This window comes from Podarcis pityusensis (assembly GCF_964106645.2).
Source record: "Podarcis pityusensis genome assembly, chromosome: 13".
NCBI lineage: Eukaryota > Metazoa > Chordata > Lepidosauria > Squamata > Lacertidae > Podarcis > Podarcis pityusensis.
This window is the reverse complement of record NC_138038.1, coordinates 20,635,285-20,656,598: the sequence shown is the minus strand read 5'-3', so window position 1 is coordinate 20,656,598 and position 21,314 is coordinate 20,635,285. Positions and strand designations below refer to the sequence as shown.

Here is a 21,314-nt window from a genome sequence, read left to right as displayed (position 1 = left end):
AAAAAAAAGTTTGCTGACCCCTGCCTTAGGTCAATAACCTTTATTAACTGTTTAATGTTTCCAAATGTCATTCAGCTACGTCTGTCAACATACCTGGAATTACCATGGTGTGCAAAGGCATCACCTCAGCTCCTTGAATCGGATAGCTTAAAGGAGTGTTTGGCTGAGCAATAAGGACATCTTTTGTTTCGAGGGGATACCTAGGTCAAAGTAAAGAGACAGGACTTGAGTCTTCAGAAGCCATGTTGCGAGTGTGGGAATCACAGGTAAGGAAACTTTTTCTTTAAAAAGTAAAATAAAAAATAGCCCACCTGCCCAAAATACACACTTTGAGCAGAGCAACTGGCCCCGTTTTCTCTGGGATAATTAACTTGCAGGCTTGAACAACATCACAATACAGCGACTAGGTCCAACTATAGATCATAACAAAGGCTGCATAGAAACTGACAACTTTAAACACAGCCAGGCCATTCTTTTTCTCAAGTAGGATTGAAGGCGATTTGTGGGAAAATGCGACAGAACACAGTATTTCACAAGGCAAGGCAAGTTACATATTTATTGTGCTTAGCGACATGCATGCACCACTTTCCAAATCAGAGGTGGGAGTGTGTGAGATATGGAATATATGCAAATGTGTAAACAGCCGCAAAGAGTTATTTCCCCCCCCCCCCACAGAATTCTCCTCAGGCATAGTGGTTTGACAAAAAATCCCTCTGGGAATTGTAGCTCTGTGAGGGGAACAGGGGTCTCCTGACTACTCTCAGCAGCCTTAATGAACTACAGCTCTCAGAATTGGGGGGTGGGGGGAGGGAGAGCCATAACTGTTAATGTGGCATAATCGGCAAGGGACTTTGAGGTGCTTTCGAACTGCTAGGTTGGCAGGAGCAGGGACCGAGCAACGGGAGCTCACCCCGTCGTGGGGATTCGAACCGCCGACCTTCTGATTGGCAAGTCCTAGGCTCTGTGGTTTAACCCACAGCACCACCCATGTCCCTCTGTTTTTCCTATTTTCATCCAAAAAATGTTGGAAGGTATGGAGTTATGCAACCCTCGAGTCAATGAGATAAGTAACTAGACAACCTTTAGAAGACATCTGAACGGAGCCCTGCATAGGGTATGTTCAAATCTGTTTAATGTCTTATTGTGTTTTTATATATGTTGGAAGCTGCCCAGAGCGGCTGGAGCAACCCAGTCAGATGGGTGGGGAATAATAATAGTAAAATAGTAATAGTAAAAGGACGTCCCTGTTTTCATTGCAGGGTATGATTAGTGCTTGAAATATATATTGTGAATGTGGCCCATGTTCCAGCTAATACAACATGCTGTTCTCACAACGTCTCTCTGGGAATCCTATAAACAGCACAAGATCACCCACAATCCCTCATGACCTCAACACACCTTTGCCTCAGGAGTTGCCAGCCACATTTTCCACAAAAGAGACTCAATACCTCAGGCCTGGAAGGATAAACCTTCGCCACCTATTACACAATGGACTGAAGAACTAAATGCCCTTGCTACATGTGAACATATTATGATGGGTTTGCGTGTGCCTTGACTCACCCAACGGCTAAATTCATCACTCTAATAGTGCTGGATCTACTGGGTGTTAACCAATGCTTGGAGTATTAAGAGGGGCTGCCAGGTGCTGAATTTAACAGTGTCAAAACACAGGCCAGGTTTCCTGCCCCCTACCAGGAAATTGCTTGGGAGAAAATGGGCCATTAGAAGGGACCAAAGACAGGCAGCAGAGCCATGAGCTAAGATGGCAAAGGGGTGCGGCCCCTCCTCCCTGAACTCTGTGTTATTTAGCAGAGACAAAGGTGAGTAGCAGTCGTAGTAGAGGTTTAAGATTACAGTTTCTCTGTAATGTGAAATGGTGCATTTTGGTAAACGCAGCAAGCTGAAGGGGGGGGGGGCAGAAGTTGGAATTCAAGGCTGCAGGAATGGGAGAAACGGAACCCTCCTGGGGTGTAACGCTGTAAGCTCCTCCATTATAGGCTCAGGTTGTATATGTGTGTAAATAAACCATATATACTAAAGACACCCCAGTCTCCGCTGTGCCTCATTTCCAAAGGAAACATGAACCCTGAGTGAGCGCCCAGACCCTTGGAATGTCGCTCTGCTGTGGGGATTGGTGTTTATAGAAAGCATTGTTACAAGCCACCTCAATTTCATTTGGCTACCTACAAGGACATTTGGATGGCGTATATTAGTTTGTATGTGTAACGTAAGATGTATGTAGAGATGCTAATTGTATTTGTTATTGCAAACCAGTGGGTTTTTCCTCTCCCTGTTTCCCCCTTCTCCTGCTTTCTCTTTCTGTTTGTTTTTTAGTCGTTTAGTCATGTCCTACTCTTCGTGACCCCATGGACCAGAGCACGCCAGGCACTCCTGTCTTCCACTGCCTCCCGCAGTTTGGTCAAACTCATGCTGGTAGCTTCGAGAACACTGTCCAACCATCTCGTCCTCTGTTGTCCCCTTCTCCTTGTGCCCTCCATCTTTCCCAACACCAGGGTCTTTTCCAGGGAGTCTTCTCTTCTCATGAGGTGGCCAAAGTACTGGAGCCTCAGCTTCAGGATCTGTCCTTCCAGTGAGCACTCAGGGCTGATTTCCTTCAGAATGGAGAGGTTTGATCTTCTTGCAATCCATGGGACTCTCAAGAGTCTCCTCCAGCACCATAATTCAAAGGCATCAATTATTTGGCGATCAGCCTTCTTTATGGTCCAGCTCTCACTTCCATACATCACTACTGGGAAAACCATAGCTTTTACTATACTCTTATATATATCTCTTTCTTTATAAATTTGCAAAAAAAAGTTCATTAATTTTAAAAAATGAAAAGGGGTGCGTAAATAAGGAGAACTAAGCCAAATCTTCTCCATTATCTCAGTTCCCTCAAGCATGTCTCAACGTTGGTTGGGGATGATGGAAGTTTGCATCCAAAAGCATGAGAAATTAACTTTCAGTACTTTTAGAACTGAATGTCATCAGATGCTATGATAGCCGCTGGATTTTGATTTGGGTACACACATTTGTAAAGGAGCATTCGTTTCAAGGAAGAGTGCAAATGAATTACGTTGATTTCAAGAGGCTTTTAACTGTGGTCCAGGTTTTATTTTGAGATGCTGTTGCTGCTGGGGAAAGTGGCATTTATATGGGAGACCAAGTTAACTATAACTTCAAGGAACTGAAGCTTTTGGGAAAGTACTGCATGGTCCTCTAATAATCTGATGTAGAGACAACAACATTTTTTTTGCCTAATCCAGATATGGGGAACCTGTAACACTCCAGATGTGATTGCCTCCATCCCAGAACATCAACCATGCCAGCTGGGGCTGATGGGAGCTAGAGTACAATAACATATTTCAGCAGGGAGGCGGGTGAACACAGGTTCCCCATCCCTGGTCGAATCCATGAAGATAACCCTTATGACCCACCACAACCCTTGCAGTTATGTTGTAAAGTTCTTGAAAATGCAGTTCTGGTTCACGTGGGTAAGTTAACATTACCTTCGCTGATAATCCACAAATTCCTTCTCGCGCCTTTCTGTGACAGCAGCAAGCTTATCCTTATCAATATAGTTCCCCAACTGATAGACTGTCAGCTTTTTGGCTCCGACACACTCGCAGCGGTTTTTTGGTCCTAGCCTGTTTTGGACAGGGTGGAGAGAGGCACGCAGGAGAGAACGGAGAAAAATAATAAAAGTTATGGGTTATTAATATAAAATAAAGTTACTTTTTGTGAATAGCTGCACAACATCTTACATTGTAAGGAGACCCAACCGTGCTTGAAATCGTATAAAATAAAAGGAATTGTCCACAAAGTATAAAACTTAGAGAGAATTTAAGAAAAATGTTCTTATATTAAATACATATTTGTATGTTCCAGAAATGCTACAAGAACAGTTTGCAACAACAACAACAAAAAAGAACACACAGTTCTTTGGCAGGGAACACTGAAACTATTGGCCATTATTATAATTTCTCCAATGGCAACTCTCCGTGTAGAAAGATAGATGGAGAATTTTCTTTTATGATTATCTTATGGAAGTCCACCAAAATCCCACCAAAATTGGTTGCACATGGCCATCACATTTGTTCAGAAAATTAGGCCAAGTGGCAGGATTGCTGTAGTTCAAATTACAAGTTCTTTTATAAAAAATATACGCAAAAATATGTTGAAGCGGTTTGCTTGCCAGGGCGCAGTCCCACCCACCCTCTGGAAGCCAAACCTCGGATCAAGGAAATCACATGACAATATATTTGGGATTAAAATGGCCACAACTTTATTAAAATTTCAGATGCAGGAAACCTTGGCTTAGGCATTGGGTGTGTATTCCTCTCAGCCCCTCGCTGTGTTCTCTCTGTTGGGGGTCTGAGGCAAGACAGGGTCAGTTGGGAACATGGGGACACTGCAAAATGTGCATTTACACAGCTAGCCCACCTTCCGCGTTGCTGAAGTAAATTCTATGGCCCAGTGCTATGCATTTGTGGTCAGAGACTCCCCTCAAGATCCCTTTAACGGGGAACCCCGATATCGCCTCTGCAAAAGGAGAAAGTCACCACACCACCCCTTCAATTGTTGGACTAAAGGTTTCCGCCCAAGGCCTAAAACCGCCAAAGTTGTGACAATTGCTACGGGGAAGGCAAAACCTGCAGAGCAGGGAAAATTCCTTCCCCGTTCTGAAAAAACAGCAACCATCGACCGAATGTAGCAACACCCATGTACCCGGAAAGGAGAAAGGTTAGCCTGTAAGAAAGGGTACAATTAGAGGGAGGGCCTAGTGGGTGATGATGCTCAAGGGTTGACTGCGCCACTGGAGTCGGTTCCGGCCCCCTTTTAAACCTTTGGAGTGGACTATTGAGAAGCCTGCTCAATCACAGACTGCTCCTCTGCCCCTCCCCACCAGCCACTGCGGATTGGTCAATTTGAAATTGGGTTTTGGCGGAAACCCAGAAGGGACCGCGATGGCCAAGGGGGGCGTAGCAAAGCGGCAGGGCTTCGGGAGGACGGTGGGGCCATGCGCTGGGCCACAAACCTCGTCCACCATCTGGTGAGCATTACAGCAATAAAAACACAAAACCGTGCAATAAAAACAATTAAAAGGTGAAAACAGATTTCAAGTAGCCATTGCAGAAGGTGCAGTCTTTATTGCCTGGAGGAACAGAAGTTTTCAGCAGGCAATTAAAAGTTGGCACAGAAAGTTCTTCCTGAATTTATTGGCAGAGTATCGCACAGGATTGGGCTGAATACACTAAAGCAGGGGTCAGCAACCTTTTTCAGCAGGGGGCTGGTCCACAATCCCTCAGACCATGTGGTAGGCCAGACTATATTTTTTTTTTGGGGGGGGGGGAATGAACGAATTCCTATGCCCCACAAATAACCCAGAGATGCATTTTAAATAAAAGCACACATTCTACTCATGTAAAAACACCAGGCAGACCCCACAAATAACACAGAGATGCATTTTAAATAAAAGCACACATTCTACTCGTAAAAACACCAGGCAGGCCCCACAAATAACCCAGAGATGCATTTTAAATAAAAGGACACATTCTACTCATGTAAAAACATGCTGAATCCTGGACCGTCCATGGGCCAGATTGAGAAGGCGATTGGGCCGCACCCGGCCCCTGGGCCTTAGGTTGCTACCCCTGCACTAAAGGCTCATTTTCTTGCTGTTGTCAAATGAGCCTCACTGATGACATTTCTGCCAGTGATCTCTGTGATCAAGCTGGAATATAAGAGCTCAGGCAACCTCTGACACACCCTGGCATTATAGCATTTTCAGATGCGTTGAGTTTCAATTCTTGATCCTGAAGAACTTAATTTGGTTTGTATTCTAGGGCCAAGTTACTTTCTGAAAACTGTTCAACTTCTGAGGCAGTATGCAAAACTGTCATTTCAGTTTCAGTCTCAGTTTGATTTTGGAACTACTTTTGCTTAATTGTAGCTGGAGACACTTTAAAAAAAGCACTGTCTTGTTCAGATTTTGCCTTTTTCTTTCCAACCCTTTTGTTTCTGATACTGGGCACCAGACATCCCCATTCCCCATCTGGTATGATGTATTTAATTGTAATAAACTGAATGAAGTACAAATAAATAAAGCAAACTCAGAATAGAACTGAAAACTCTGGTTTCCAAACCAGCTTTGAGTGTATACAAAAATACACGAACAATATTTATGAATTCCCAATCACAACAAGAACAGCACAGGAGTCGCTATTCCTTGAATGAATGTGTAATCAGATTTTGGCATAAATTCTGGATTTGTTCCAAATCTATTAAATATCTAGGTATGTTAATACCAAGAGATATAACACAGTCACAGGTAATATAAATTAATAAAGGAGGTTTCTTCAGATTGTTTCTTCAGGTTGTTTTCTGCTGCTCCAGAGAAGCGGACACGGAGCAATGGATCCAAACTACAAGAAAGAAGATTCCCCCTAAACATTAGGAAGAACTTCCTGACAGTAAGAGCTGTTCGACAGTGGAATTTGCTGCCAAGGAGTGTGGTGGAGTCTCCTTCTTTGGAGGTCTTTAAGCAGAGGCTTGACAACCATATGTCAGGAGTGCTCTGATGGTGTTTCCTGCTTGGCAGGGGGTTGGACTCGATGGCCCTTGAGGTCTCTTCCAACTCTATGATTCTATGATTCTATTCTATGATTCTGTGATTCAGATATTGATAGGTGGGAGTCATTGAACTTTACCCTTTGGGCAAGGGTGAATGCATGAGTATTATTCCCAGATTTATTTATATTCTGAAATGACTTCCAGTTTTTATATCCGGATCATATTTCCAAAAGATAAAGTGCCTGTTTAGGAAATGTCTTTGGGGCTCAACAACACCAAGAATATCCCTGCAGAGAATGCAGTAACAAATTCAAGAATTTGGAACTACACCACTATACCAAGTATTAAATATTGGAAACCCATTGCTGGTCTTAATTTTTTGACATGGACAACGCTAGAATATACCTTTAGTTGGTTGGACAATACTAGGATCAAAATATTTGAAATCCCAGGCGACTCTGGAAACGACGAACTCAGTTAGAAAGATGTGGAATATACTGTCTATATGACAACACTCGCAACTTATGAACAGACTTATGCTTACAGACGCAGGCTTTGGATAAATACGACAACATTTGGAATGAGTTTATACAGAGTGTAGTAGACTATTATTATCTACATAGGTACTAGGATAGTAACATCATATATATTTATATAAGAATGTATGGGTGTACGTTACATTGCGTTTTTGCATATTGTTCCTTTCCACACATTTTTGTACTTTTTTCTTTCCTTATTTTTCTCCCTCTGCCCCCCACCCCTGGTATCACTTTATATCTTCATAATTGACATTATTTCAATAAAATATTAATACCAAAACAAGAGCATAGGAGTCACTTAGATCCAAATGCTTCTATGATAGCCGATATAAAAATCCTAACGTGCCAGGGAGCAACCAGCAAAGTGAGCTTATCGGATGCATATTCATCACCATAAACTATTGCCTCACCAGGAAGTCAATGACAAATTTATGACACTGCTGCGATTTTGGGGGCAGGGCTGTGTTTGGTCTGCATGATGCCAACGTCCTTTCCAATTCCTGGGGTCCCGGATATTGCAATGGTTAAAATTGAATGGAGAATTCCATTGCTCAACTAGTCAAGCAAGTTTCTTCGGAAGCTTGTGAAGTGTCCCTCCTTCCCCTGACTGGAAGTGAGAAGGACAAAAGCCAGCGGCCGCGTGAGCCGAAAGCAAGCTAGGAGTTGGGAGGCAGAAGCTGAGAGTCAGAGCTGTGTTTTGACTTAATAAAGTTTGAAAATACAGTGGTACCTCGGGTTACATACTATACTCTTCAGGTTACATAAGCTTCAGGTTATAGACTCCACTAACCCAGAAATAGTACCTTGGGTTAAGAACTTTGCTTCAGGATGAGAACAGAAATCGTGCTCCGGTGGCACGGCAGCAGCGGGAGGCCCCATTAGCTAAAGTGGTGTTTCAGGTTAAGAACAGTTTCAGGTTAAGAATGGACCTCCGGAACGAATGAAGTACTTAACATGAGGTACCACTGTAATAAAACAAACAAGCTGACAGTCACCGTACACCAAGGAGGAAGAGGAAGGCCTGCAGTGCTTGTGATGGGCTGAAAACTTGCTTTAAAGGAATAAATTGTTAACTGTGCTGTAGAAGTGTAACAGCTTATTCCTTTGAAGCAAGTCTGAAGCAAGTAGTAGTAGTAGTAGTAGTAGTAGTAGTAGTAATAATAATAATAATAATAATTTATATCCCGCCCATTTGGCTGGGTTTCCCCAGCCACTCTGGGGGGCTCCCAACAGAATATTAAAAACATGATAAAACTTCAAACATTAAAAACTTCCCTAAACAGGGCTGCCTTCAGATGTCTTCTAAAAGTCAGATAGTTGTTTATTTCCTTGACATCTGATGGAGGGCGTTCCACAGGGTGGGCACCACTACTGAGAGGGCCCTCTGCCTGGTTCCCTGTCACCTCACTTCTCACAGGGAGGGAACCGCCAGAAGGCCCTCGGAGCTGGACCACAGCGTCTGGGCTGAACGATGGGGGTGGAGACGCTCCTTTGGGTATACTATACAGTGGACCCTCTGGTTACAAATTTAATTCGTTTTGGGGGTCCGTGTGTATTATGTATTGAGGTTCTCACCCTGGCCACCAGGAGTATTGTGTATATAGTTTTCACTCAGGTCCAAGTAAGTTAATTTAGGCGGGAAACCCTGGGGTGTTGTTACAATGTTGACAGTCGGCTGCCTATAAAAGCAGGCCAGCTGAGCTGTTTGCTGTTCAGTTCAGTTCCAGCTTACTTATAAAGAACTACTTGGAGATATCTCTGTGTCGTCTGCTATGTCAGTGTTCCCCAACCTTGGGCCTCCAGCTGTTTTTGGACTACAACTCCCATCATCCTTGACCACTGGTCTTGCTAGCGAGGGATGATGGGAGTTGTAGTCCAAAAACAGCTGGAGGCCCAAGGTTGGGGAACACTGTGCTATGTCAACCCACAACTTAAACCCCACCCCAAAAAATCTGTCACCAGAAGTGCCGCTTCTGCGCATGCGTGAGTGTCAAAACCCAGAAGAATACACTTCTGGGTTTGCCACTTTCGCAACCCGAAAATTACGTATACAGAGCAGTACGTAACCCGAGGGTCCACTGTATTAAACAAACAAGCTGACTGTCACTGTACACCAAAAGGAAGGCCAGAATGAAGCACTTGTGATGGGCTGAAAACTTGCTTCAAAGGAATAAGTTGTTAACTCTACTGTAGAAGTGTAACAGCTTATTCCTTTGAAGCAAGTTTGAAGCAAGTGCTCCTCCTTTCCAGTAAATCAGTGTTTCTGAAGCTTTCTGATGTGGTGGACCAGCAAACCCCACCTCCCTCCAACTGCAGGGTCTGGTACCCTTAAGCATCCCATCTAACCTGGATTGTGGTAAAATAACCAGGGACCAGCAGCTGATGTCCCTGCCCAGAGACCACCATTCTGAGTAGCAACTGCAGCACCAGAAACAGTTTGGTCCTGCTGGCCACACAACCCGGAAAGCTGTCTGTGGACAAATGCCAGCTCCCTTGGCCTGAAAGCGAGATGAGCATCGCAACCCCATAGTCACCTTTGACTGGACTTAACCATCCAGGGGTCCTTTACCTTTTTAACCTAGTAAATATAACAGTTTCATCCACGGTTGGTGCCTATGATATAGAACTCAGAGGGTTGCAGTACCAACCTTTGAGGGGTACAGTTTTATACTGATTAGTTTTTGTTATATTTCATACGTTTCTGTTATTTTACTTCATATTTTGAAGAATATCATAATTTTAAAAGTAATCCACAATTAGAATTCTTTTTATGTATGTAGTTTTTGTCATATTTTATAAATTTCTGATGAAATTCTCCCAAATATAAAAAGTAAAATATAATTTTTGAAGTGATTAATAATTAGAATCGTCTTTTTCTGCATATATGAAATAGACCGTAGAGTTGATTGTTGGTTATGCAATGTATACGTTAAAAGTGAAAATGCACCTAATTTTAAATCTTAGTCACATCTTAATCTTATTTTTTAAAATGTATTCATTTTTCTAGTGAGCAGTGGCCGATAAAGAGAGAAACCATCACAATTCATAAGATTATTCAAAATTATCTCTGTGCTAAAATATTTCCTTTTGCATTTGAGAAATATAATGAAAGATTGTTGCATTACTTATTCTTGCAATTCAAAATAAATTTAGCAGTTTTAAGTTTTGTGCTTTTCTCTTTTCTTTTCTTTTTTTAACAAGACACCTGATTTGAAAACTGAAGTTAGCAGGGGGGGAAACTGAGCAGGGGTCACAAGTAGTTAGCCTTGGGTGGAGAATAGCCTAGCATCAACATTGGCTTAATCACACAGTAAAAAGCAACATTTAAACTGAAAGATTTGGGATTCCGAAGTGAGGGAGAGTTGGATTTCCCTGGTCTCATGCCTTAAAAAAGAAATAAAAAAACTTTAAAAATAAGAAATTGCGTTTGCAGAGCTTACCAAATTCCATCTAACAAGAACATGGACTTGTATTTTTCTTCTGGCAAAAGCTTCAAGGACAATGGAGTTTCATCCCACCCCAGTTTGATATCAGTTAGCCGCCCTTTCATCATGGAGACATAGAATACAACACATAAACTGAAGATTATCACACAGATGTACTTGAGTCTGTAAGAAAGCAGAAAACAGGATCAGTTTCCAAGCCAGCCCAGTGTTTACTGTTCAGCTAAATGTTCTTGTAAGGTAACAATATTGTTTGTCATTGCAGTGCATACAATGTAATAAATTTGGCTCCCGAGAATTCACTCCTTTAAATTCAGTAAATTACCTTTTTGCAGATTAAAAGGTAAGCAGTCACAGCTGGGAAGTTGTCACTGCAAATAAGAAAATGCAGCTTGCAACATACCGTATTTTTCACTCCATTAGACGCACTTTTTTCTTCCTAAAAAGTAAGGGGAAATGTCTGTGCATCTTATGGAGCGAATGCATGGTCCCTGGAGTTGAATTGTCCAGGGGCAAAAAGCAGATCATGCTTTTTTTTTTTTTTTTTGGAAATAGGGAAATGGGTGTTGAAACAAAGCTGTGGATCGTCTGCCGATCGGGGAGAGAGATAAGGAACGCTAGAGATAAAGGAGGCTGCCTGGGCGGGGGCCACAATGGTGCAAAAACCTGGTTACAAAGCAAAGCACGGATCCACATGCATCCTCAGAATTGTTGCATTGGGTCACCCCAAACTCACCGTCAAATCACATATCTGTGGCCACAGCATGAACCACAAAAATCATACATCCACTGTTTCGTTCAGAATGTTATTTTTTTCTTGTTTTCCTCCTCTAAAAACTAGGTGTGTCTTATGGAGGGAAAAATACGGTACTTATCCTTTGTATGTTCTTATAAGCCAGTATGCGAATAATCATACCAATTCCAAAACCTTTTTTGGGGGGAGGGCGAGTCTTACATTTCAGAATACTACTCTTGGCATTTCAGAATATTTGCAGTCTTCACACCTGGAATTTTACTTATGGTTCATCCATACCATCCCGCTTATTATGGGCTGTGAGACCTTGTGCCTGCATTAATTCTTCCTTGCTCATAGGGCTTTCTTAAAGTTCTGCTGTCCTACAATTTCTCCTTTCGAAAACTGAAAATTCCCTATGCTTTGAAAATACAAATAGGAGTATTACATTGATTCCATGTCCCTGGCTGCCTCTTAGTTATTATGCACAACCCCATATTAAATTAGCAGGAAAAGTTGGCATTTGATTTCCCACCTCCAGCTCCAAAATGTCTTGGGGTGACCTTCATAAAAGCAGGAAAAGGGATCATTTTAAATTTTACAAGCAGTTACAACAACATTTTCTTTTACACCCAGAAAATGGTAACTTGCATGTGGCAAAAACTGCATTTCGGATCCTATTTACGTGCATAATTTCTGATCGTTATGTGTATATGCGGCACATACCTCTCCCACCACATGCAACCAAAGTCAAATATATTTGCCATTCACCTTTGTTTAACATGCTGAGGGAAACAAAGATAAGACCCTAAAGCAACTTCTATGCATATCAGAAAGTGATTCTGTACCGCCGAGTTTGATAAAACCTCCCACACGGGAAAACCAACAGTTTTAAAGTTAAACACATAAAACAAGCGCCTGAAATTCTCAGCAATTCCAAATCCCAGCCGAAGTCTCAAATGCCAAGAAAAAGGGACTGTATTCAGAAAGGTCTCCAGGCAAATGGGCATCATTATTCTCTGCAGGACTTTGTGTTTTCAGCCCACCTTCAATTCTCAAGAGTTGCAGCTCTTAAGAAATAGCCCCACCACAGCAACCCCCTCCTCATTCGGCTATCCAACACAAATGACAACCCAACCCAAACGCAACACGGTAGGCTAATAATATGATTACAATACTTTTATATCACTACTGAATTGTATCTTAATTTACAATCAGATAGCATACAATATATACATGGTGACACCAACTAATGTGAGTTAAGAAAATGTCTCAAAGTAAGGGTTTACAGTGGTACCTCGGGTTACAGATGCTTCAGGTTACAGACGCTTCAGGTTACAGACGCTTCAGGTTACAGACTCTGCTAACCCAGAAATAGTACCTCGGGTTAAGAACTTTGCTTCAGGATGAGAACAGAAATCGTGCTCCGGTGGCGTGGCAGCAGCAGGAGGCCCCATTAGCTAAAGTGGTACCTCAGGTTAAGAACAGTTTCAGGTTAAGAACGGGCCTCCAGAACAAATTAAGTTCTTAACCAGAGGTACCACTGCATTTTGGCTAGCATAACATCACAAAGAATCACTCGAGCTTGAGGCAACACGCCTTCCAGGGTAAGTGTAAAAGTCGCATTTCCTCATAGGTAAAAATCCACTTGTATTGGAAAGAAACTGGAGCCCTTCATGTTATTCCCTCTTCTTCTATTTTTGCATAAAGAACCCCAAGCACCACATAAGTATTTCAAAAGCCACTCACCTCCATAACTTCTGGAGGAACTGAAAACAGCCCGCTTCCATTCTGAGAAAACTCCCCACTGGAGAAGAGCCAAGCATAGACCTCTCAACTCCACCAAGACAGGTCAGTCAGAACAATATATTTGCATCTCCTACTGAAGAATAACATGCTCCACCTCCAGCCCCAGAGGTGCAGCCTCCAAGCACCTGTGAGCCTCCAACCCCACCCAGCCACAGGTGTGGCAAATAACATTATTAAGATAATGCACATTGCAAGCTCATCTCACAGAGGTTTTACCTTTTGTTGTGACCCAATGCCTCGAACACCTCTGGGTCACTGTAAGAACATTGTAAGAGCCTGCCGGATCGGGCCAATCCCCCTTCTAGCCTTGCATTCTGTTCTCACACTGGCCGACCCGATGCCTGCAAGAAACCCCCTATAGGACCTCCCTTTCTACTTGCACTAGCTAGAAACGTATTTTTAGGGTGTTTCCAGGTGGGATTGAGTCACATATTGGCAAATTCAGGTTGTGCAATGAAGATTCAGCAGTTATTAAGTATAGTAGGAGATGGGATACCACAGGAAAAAAATATTCTTTTATGCAACTGCAGCAGCCAGGTTACTCCTTGCAAAGAACTGGAAAGGAAATTATATACCCACAAAAGAGGATTGGCTGTATAAATTAACATAATTTATAGAATTGGCAAAATTAACTGCGGCAATAAGATCAGAAATTAAGGTCACAATGGTTATGGTTTGAAATGTACATGAGTAAACACTGCTCTAAAAACATGCTGATATGTTTAGACTAAGCTCGTAAAGTTGTATTGATAACATAATAGTATATTAAAAGAAATAATGTAGTGATACATGATTTGCAATGTAAATAAGAACTTGAATGATGAGTACTGGTGGAGGGAAGTCACAAAGGTGTATTATCATCCACTATTTTATGTACCGGGTACTTCTTTCTTACCTTAACTTTTCTCTTTCATTTTTCTTCTTATCCTTTCGTCGTTGTTGTTATTTTTTGTTGTTATTATGTTATTAAAAAAAGAAAAGAAGAAGATTCAGCAGATGCCATCCATTTTCACCTTTAAACACCTGCTGAAAACTTTTCTATGCTGCCAAGCTTATGCGGGCAATTAAGAAAATGCCTTAATAGTTAGTCAATGGTCATTGATTTTAAACTTTGATATGGCTTTTTTCCCTATATGAGCATTGCTGTTGTAAGCCACTTTGATTTTTTAATAATATACCATTAGCTAAATATTTTTATACCTAAATGAAGTAGATCTCATGCAGCGAATGTGTTTCCCTCTTAGGAAAACAAAATGGTGTTTTTGTGATAAGGGCAACGCACTGGGAAGTTGCAACATTGTATGATCGCTGTGCAAACAAATGAGAATGAGGGTGCAATAAATAGCTGACCTCATCTAACATCCCTACAAATTTTGTTGCAAACAAGTAAGGACAAATGCTCAATAAATGGGTTATCTGGTTAAAGCAACCTTGGATTAGGAAATAAGAGAACACTGAAGAAGTGGATAATGAAGTTAAATAAAGTGTTGGGTAAATTGCAGAAAGATCTGTGGGATGTGATAGACAGATAGCAGGCAACTACAACAGTCCTAGAGTGGACATGCAAAGGGATGTTTGGTCCAGCCAGTTGGAACTTCCTGTTTCCTCCTGGGCTGGGACAAACTTCCTTTAGCATGTGACTAGAGGTGGGCGTGACCTTACCTGCCCAGGTAACAAAAAGGCAAGACAGGCAGCACACTCTCCCTTCTCCATCTTGCTTTCGTCATGTGAGCTGCAGTGACTGCTAGTCTGCAGTTACTGGGACTAACCCTCATATGGGGTAGTTCCACATGTATATGCTCTGTAACTAAGTCTGCCTTCAGAGATCCATCTGTGAACTGAATGTGTGAGTAAACTTCTTTTATATACTTTACATAAGATTGTGTCTTGTCTATTCTTTTTAAGAGGGATATAAGGGAATTACCAGGAATCTAATATTAAGAGGCTTAAGTAAGAATGCAACCAGCTATCCACTGTGTGTTTAAAAGGGGAATGTAAAACTCTGCTAAGTAAAGGAACTTGCAAACACAGGTTAGGAAGGATATTATTAAACAATATATCCTCTCCTGCCTCCCTGAACATTCCCACCAGATCCTGGTCTAATCTGCAAAGCAACATCTACCTCCTTTACATGGGATATGAGTCCAAAGGTTGGGATTCACTATAATAATCAGTGGCCTCAATTCCAGTTAGCTAAGAGAGCAACCCTGTATTTACATTATGTACTTGCTACACCACTACTAAATAGCCAGAGTATCCAATGTACACCCAGCTCAGGAGGGCAGCAGAAAAGCACACAAGTAGTGAAGGGACGCGGGTGGCACTGTGGGTTAAACTACAGAGCCTAGGACTTGCCGATCAGAACGTCGGCGGTTCGAATCCCCGCAACGGGGTGAGCTCCCGTTGCTCGGTCCCTGCTCCTGCCAACCTAGCAGTTCGAAAGCATGCCAAAGTGCGAGTAGATAAATACGGTAGGTACCGCTCCAGCGGGAAGGTAAACGGCGTTTCTGTGCGCTGCTCTGGTTTGCCAGAAGCGGCTTAGTCGTGCTGGCCACATGACCCGGAAGCTGTACGCCGGCTCCCTCGGCCAATAAAGCGAGATGAGCGCCGCAACTCCAGAGTCAGTCACGACTGGACCTAATGGTCAGGGGTCCCTTTACCTTTACCTTTACTAGGAAACTTTGAAAAGATGGGGAAATGGCACCTGTCTCCACCAATCAGGAACAATACTATCAACTCTGCCCAGGCACTCAGAATAATGGCGACACACTTGTCAATCTGGGAATGCAGTCCATCTAGGGGAAGGAAAATGCTGGTCCTAAACCTCCTCTGCCTTGTGGGGCATCTTTGGGAGAAGAAAAGGCTGAGGAGTAAACCCTACACAAATCCAGAGTGGACTCCCTAAAATGGTGGGATGGCGCCTTGTATGCCTGCATCTGGCAACTCCTGCAGCCAAGCTGGTGACAAATGCATTGCTCTGCTTTTCTTTGGACCACATCAGCGTGGCAGAGAGGTGGGCCTTGTTGTCTGGGCAGGCCAGGATCTCTATACACGCTGCCCACGCTTGCGCCCCAGGAAGCTCACTTCAGTGCTGCTAACACAGCAGAAACAACGTGGGAGGCAGCAGTTCCGAGTTACTGGTCTTTGCAGGCACTGTGATTCGCCAGTAGTTTGACTTCACCCACAGAGGCGCGCTCCATTTTCTCTTGAGACAGATGGATGTCAACCACCCCCAGCATATATTATTATTCTTTTCTTATTATTTATTGGATTTATAAACTGTCCTATACCCTGGGGTCTCAGGGCGGTTCACAGAATAAAATCAAGATAAAAAACCACAAAATACAGTGGTACCTAGAATTAAGAACTTAATTCGTTCCACAGGTCCGTTCTTAACCTGAAACTGTTCTTAACATGAAGCACCACTTTCGCCAATGGGGCCTCCCGCTGCCGCTGCGCCGCCGCTGCACGATTTCTATTCTCATCCTGAAGAAAGTTCTTAACCCGATGTACTATTTCTGGGTTAGCGGAGTCTGTAACCTGAAGAGTCTGTAACCTGAAGCGTATGTAACCACTGTACATAATAAAAAGAAAAACAACAAACCAATAGCCCCACCCACAAAACCCCCACATTTTAAAAGGGCATAGGATGTAAATCAGGTCAGCCAAAGACCTGGTTAAAAAGGAACGTTTTTGCTTGGCACCTAAAGGTGTATAATGAAGGCACCAGGTGAACTTCCTTGGGGAGAGCATTCCACAGACGGGGAGCCACTGCAGAGAAGGCCCCGTTCTTTTGTTGCCATCCTCCAGACCTCTCAAGGAGGAGGCACATGAAGGAGGCCCTCGGAAGATGATCTCAGGGTCCAGGTAGGTTCATATGGAAAGAGGCGGTCCTTGAGGTATTACGATCTGATTCAGGGATATATCCATGCATCACCAAGACACAAATGTAAGATGATGCCACAGCATCTCCACCAACACTCCTTGTGTAAATGTGTAGCTTCTTTTTGCAGGCAAGGTAGAGAAGAGATGTATTGCCTGACTGCTTATGGTGGTGACTTAACAGATTTGCGGCACGCCTAATTGGGGTGTTGCCCTTTAAGAAACCACAGCAATTCTTGCTGAATTAATTGGTCTAATTTGTTGGCGATGGAGGAGTGTGCCTGGGGGTGTGAAGTCAAATGCAGCCGATATATTGAAAGTCTGAAGAGTACAAACCACTTCTTTGTACGCTTCACACAATAAATCCCAGCCTGCTGAGTGCCAGGGCAGGGAGATTCTGAGAACACCATACCATGAGAAGTATGTCTTGCGGTAAAGTAAAGCGGACACTGGTATCAGTCATTAGCCATGGGTGGTGCCAGAACAGGAAGCCTCTGAACATACCCAAGAGCACCTTGCCGAGGGAAAAGTGCTATGTAGTCACGAAGTTGCCTGCATGGTACAATGAAAGGAAGCCTCTGGGCATGCACTGAGTGCAACAGAACTAACTGAGCCTTCGCAGCCTGTGCTTCCGGACTTGCAGAACAGTATATCTATAAACTTTTGGGGGGTGAGGAATGAAAAAGGAGTACAGTGGGCATTGAAACGACAGGTAGAACCTATGCCAGCTGCAGAGGACATGCCCTCTGTTTGGACGGGGCCAATTAATTTAACAATTGTTTGTGCAGCTTGTGTAGCATGCAGTTATGGATATTCCGAAAGCGCCTTTAATCATCCCCAAACCTCAGCACTCCCAAAACTGAAATGTGTGTGCAGAGGCAGGCTGCACACTGTGTATATACCGTATTTTTCGCTCTATAAGATGCACCTGACCATAAGACGTACATAGTTTTTAGAGGAGGAAAACAAGAAAAAATATTCTGAACGAAACAGTGGATGTATGATTTTTTTGGGTGCAGGCTGTAGCCATGGACATGCTATGTGATCTGATGGTGAATTTGGGGTGACCCAATGGAAAAATCCTGAGGATCCTTGTGGATCTGTGCTTTGTAACCACATTTTTGCACCATTGCAGCCCCAGGAAACAGTGGATGCGTGATTTTTTGGGTGCAGGTTGTAGCCATGGACATGCTATGTGATTTGATGGTGAATTTGGGGTGACCCAATGTAAAAATCCTGAGGATCCATGGACTTTTACCTCCCCTCTCCCAGGCAGCCTCCGCTAGCCTCCCTTATCTCTCTCCCGATCCCACCGATCAGCTGCTTCCTTTCAACACTCCCTTCCCTCTTGTTTGCCGTAGTGTCTTTTCCTTAGCTGGAGCAGTTTTTTGCTCCTCCTTTTCTTTCTAATTTCTCCTTGTCTAATTTCTCCTTTTCTTTCTAATTTCTCTCCTCATTGATTTTGTCTTCCTGTTTCCGCCCTTTGCAAGTTTGCTCTCTTCACCTCCCCCCTCCCAGGCAGCCTCCTTTATTGCTAGCATCCCTTATCTCCCTCCTCGATCGCTTGCTGATTAGTAGCTTTGTTTCCACACCCACTTCCCTCTAAAAAAAAAAAAAAAGCATGACCTGCTTTTTGCCCCTGGGCAATTTGGCTCCAGGGACCACGCATTTGCTCCATAAGACACACAGACATTTCCCCTCACTTTTTAGGAAGAAAAAAGTGTGTCTTATGGAGCGAAAAATACGGTACATACACACAGTCTCCCCTCCAATTTTTTAAACACAGCAGTTATGTTGCTCTGGACAGGCAACTTTCTTTGGAGAGCAAGAGCCTTTGCTTAGTGAGACCAACACAGACCCCCCAAGTGTCCCTATTTTCCAGGGACAGTACCAGATTTACAGAAGCTGTCCCAGTTTCTGATTTGATCCCAGAATGTCCTGTTTTTCCTTAGGATGTCCCTGTTTTCATTGGGGAAATGCTGAAGGGTATGATGAGTGCTTTAAATATATCTTGTGGACGTGGCCCATGTTTCAGCTAATACAGCATGCTGTTCTCACAATGTCTCTCTGGGAATCCTATAAACAGCACAAGATCACCCACAATCCCTCATGACCTCAACACACCTTTGCCTCAGGAGTTGCCAGCCACATTTTCCACAAAAGAGACTCAATACCTCAGGCCTGGAAGGACAAACCTTCGCCACCTATTACACAATGGACTGAAGAACTAAATGCCCTTGCTACATGTAAACATATTATTATGGGTTTGCGGGTGCCTTGACTCACCCGACGGCTAAATTCCTCTCTCTAATGGTGCTGGATCTAGTGGGTGTTAACCAATGCTTGGAGTATTAAGATGGGCTGCCAGGTGCTGAATTTAACAGTGTCAAAATACAGGCCAGGAATGTCCCGCTTTTCCTTAGGACGTCCCTATTTCCACTGGAGAAATGTTGGATGGTACTGAGTTATGCAACCTTCAAGCCAAGGAGGTACCGTAAGTAAGTAGACAGCCTTTAGAAAACATCTGAAGGCAGCCCTGTGTAGAGAAGTTTTTAAATGTTTTAATACGCTTTTATATATGTTGGGAAGTTGCTCATCATAATAATTACTCTTATGGAGTAGGACATCCCTATTTTCATCAGAGAAATGTTGGAGGGTATGTCAGACCCAATTAGTGAAGTCAGTGGTCACGGATGAGGAGGCCTGTAGTCCAGCTCTTAGAGTTGTGTAACTACACAACCTTTAGAAGACATCTGAAGGCAGCCCTGTATAGAGAGGTTGTTTAATGGTTTTGTTGTTGTTGTTGTTGTTGAATGTTGAAAGTTCCCAATGTTAAAAAGCCTCAGTTTCTTGGGGCTGATGATGACACCTGTTCAAATAAAACCAGCAAGTTCAGGTTTTATTCCCTGTGACCGGTTTTTTTAATGTGACAGAAAGTACAGCTCTTCATCCCAATTATCAGGGTTTTTGTTTTGTTTTGTAGCATGACAAAATGTGCAGCTTTTGCTCCATTGAAGAGAATCCTGATGCTTTCCCTCACCCAAACACTTCCATGATAGGGAAGTCGTAATTTCTCTAAATCTCAAAATGAAGTGTGTTGTCACTGAGAGATTCCCCTGCGCCAAGCTGTCACTTCTTTTACAGTGGCTGGTGGATGTGCTAGTATCTGGGTCACCTTTCCCTACCCATCCACCTATTTGCCATTAGATGAACTTTATTAACTTATTTTTCTCTTTTGTGTTTTATTTCAATGGAGGCTGAACACTCCCCTGTTAACAGAAAGAAGTTCTTGTGAAAACATGTGGTCCATTAAGGCTTCTCTATCCCTGCTGTGGCAACGCCCCAACATTTCACTAATGTTTCATCTTTTCTGCCTCCTAGAAATCTTCTTTTCCTATGCTCCCCCACAGATCTTCCACTTCTTTTTTGTTTTTAAAGAAGCAGAAAAGCTACTCCACCCTGTGCTACTTCTGCACTATGTATGTACCTCTGTTGCACAGGAGTGGATTGTTGCCCAATTTGTGGCCGATTCAATGACTAAAACATCCGCTGGAAATTCAATGAACAAGTTCAACTGGTAGCTTGCTGGGTCAACCAGGCAACACTGTCACAGCCTTGTTGAAGAAGAAGAAGAAGAGTTTGGATTTTATATCCCGCTTTATCACTACCTGAAGGAGTCTCAAAGCCTCTAACATTCTCCTTTCCCTTCCTCCCCCACAACAAACACTCTGTGAGGTGAGTGGGGCTGAGAGACTTCAGAGAAGGGTGATTGGCCCAAGGTCACCCAGCAGCTGCATGTGGAGGAGCGGAGACGCGAACCCGGTTCCCCAGATTACGAGACTACCGCTCTTAACCACTACACCACACTGGCTCTTGTTGTTTGGTTGCGGCCTGTGTTCCATTGATATATGGCATTTCCAAGCTGTTGCATCTTTCTAACGAAGCAAACTTACATGTTTCTGTGGTTTTTAAACTTTTGGAGGGCTAAAAATGTAACTTGAAAGGGTTGAGGGAAATACACTTTGTAAGAGCTTAAAAAAAACAAAAGAATGTTGAATGTTTTATTATGTTTTTATATATGTTGGGAGCTGCCCAGAGTGGCTTGGGTAACCCAGCCAGATGGGTGGGGTATAAATAATGGAAAAAATTGTCTCTATTTTCATCAGAGAAATGCTGTGTAGCTAGCATCCCAGGAGAATTCATTTCTGCAGAACAAAGAGAGAGAGAGAAAGAGAGAGGCCACAATGGCTGAAGCCATCCAGCCCCCTGCCAGGACCACCTTGAGACCACAATGCCTTAGAAACTGAGGACTGGTTCACATGTCACAGTAAACCA

At 43.1% G+C, this 21,314-nt stretch overlaps 1 protein-coding gene and 1 long non-coding RNA gene across 3 annotated transcripts in view; both read right to left on the bottom strand.

The window, feature by feature from the left end:
• B4GALNT2 (beta-1,4-N-acetyl-galactosaminyltransferase 2 (SID blood group)) overlaps window positions 1–13,453 on the bottom strand; it is a 37,260-nt gene extending 23,807 nt beyond the window's left edge. Inside the window, exons 1-4 of one of the 2 annotated variants that reach the window (XM_080979393.1) lie at window positions 13,314–13,453; window positions 10,553–10,720; window positions 3,510–3,647; window positions 94–200 (exon numbers count right to left, since the gene is read on the bottom strand). In XM_080979393.1, the coding sequence (XP_080835519.1) occupies window positions 94–200; window positions 3,510–3,647; window positions 10,553–10,665 (358 nt within the window). In that variant the 5' untranslated portion in view covers window positions 10,666–10,720; window positions 13,314–13,453. Of the gene's footprint in view, window positions 1–93; window positions 201–3,509; window positions 3,648–10,552; window positions 10,721–13,037; window positions 13,186–13,313 lie in introns of those variants that run through there. The other variant, XM_080979392.1, reaches the window with a different exon arrangement.
• A 6,490-nt stretch (window positions 13,454–19,943) lies between these two features.
• On the bottom strand, window positions 19,944–21,020 carry LOC308460953. Its single transcript, XR_013978764.1, has 2 exons — window positions 20,842–21,020; window positions 19,944–20,583 (listed from the first exon to the last, which is right to left on the bottom strand). It is a non-coding gene; the product is annotated as an uncharacterized lncRNA (long non-coding RNA).
• Between the last annotated feature and the right edge of the window lie 294 nt (window positions 21,021–21,314).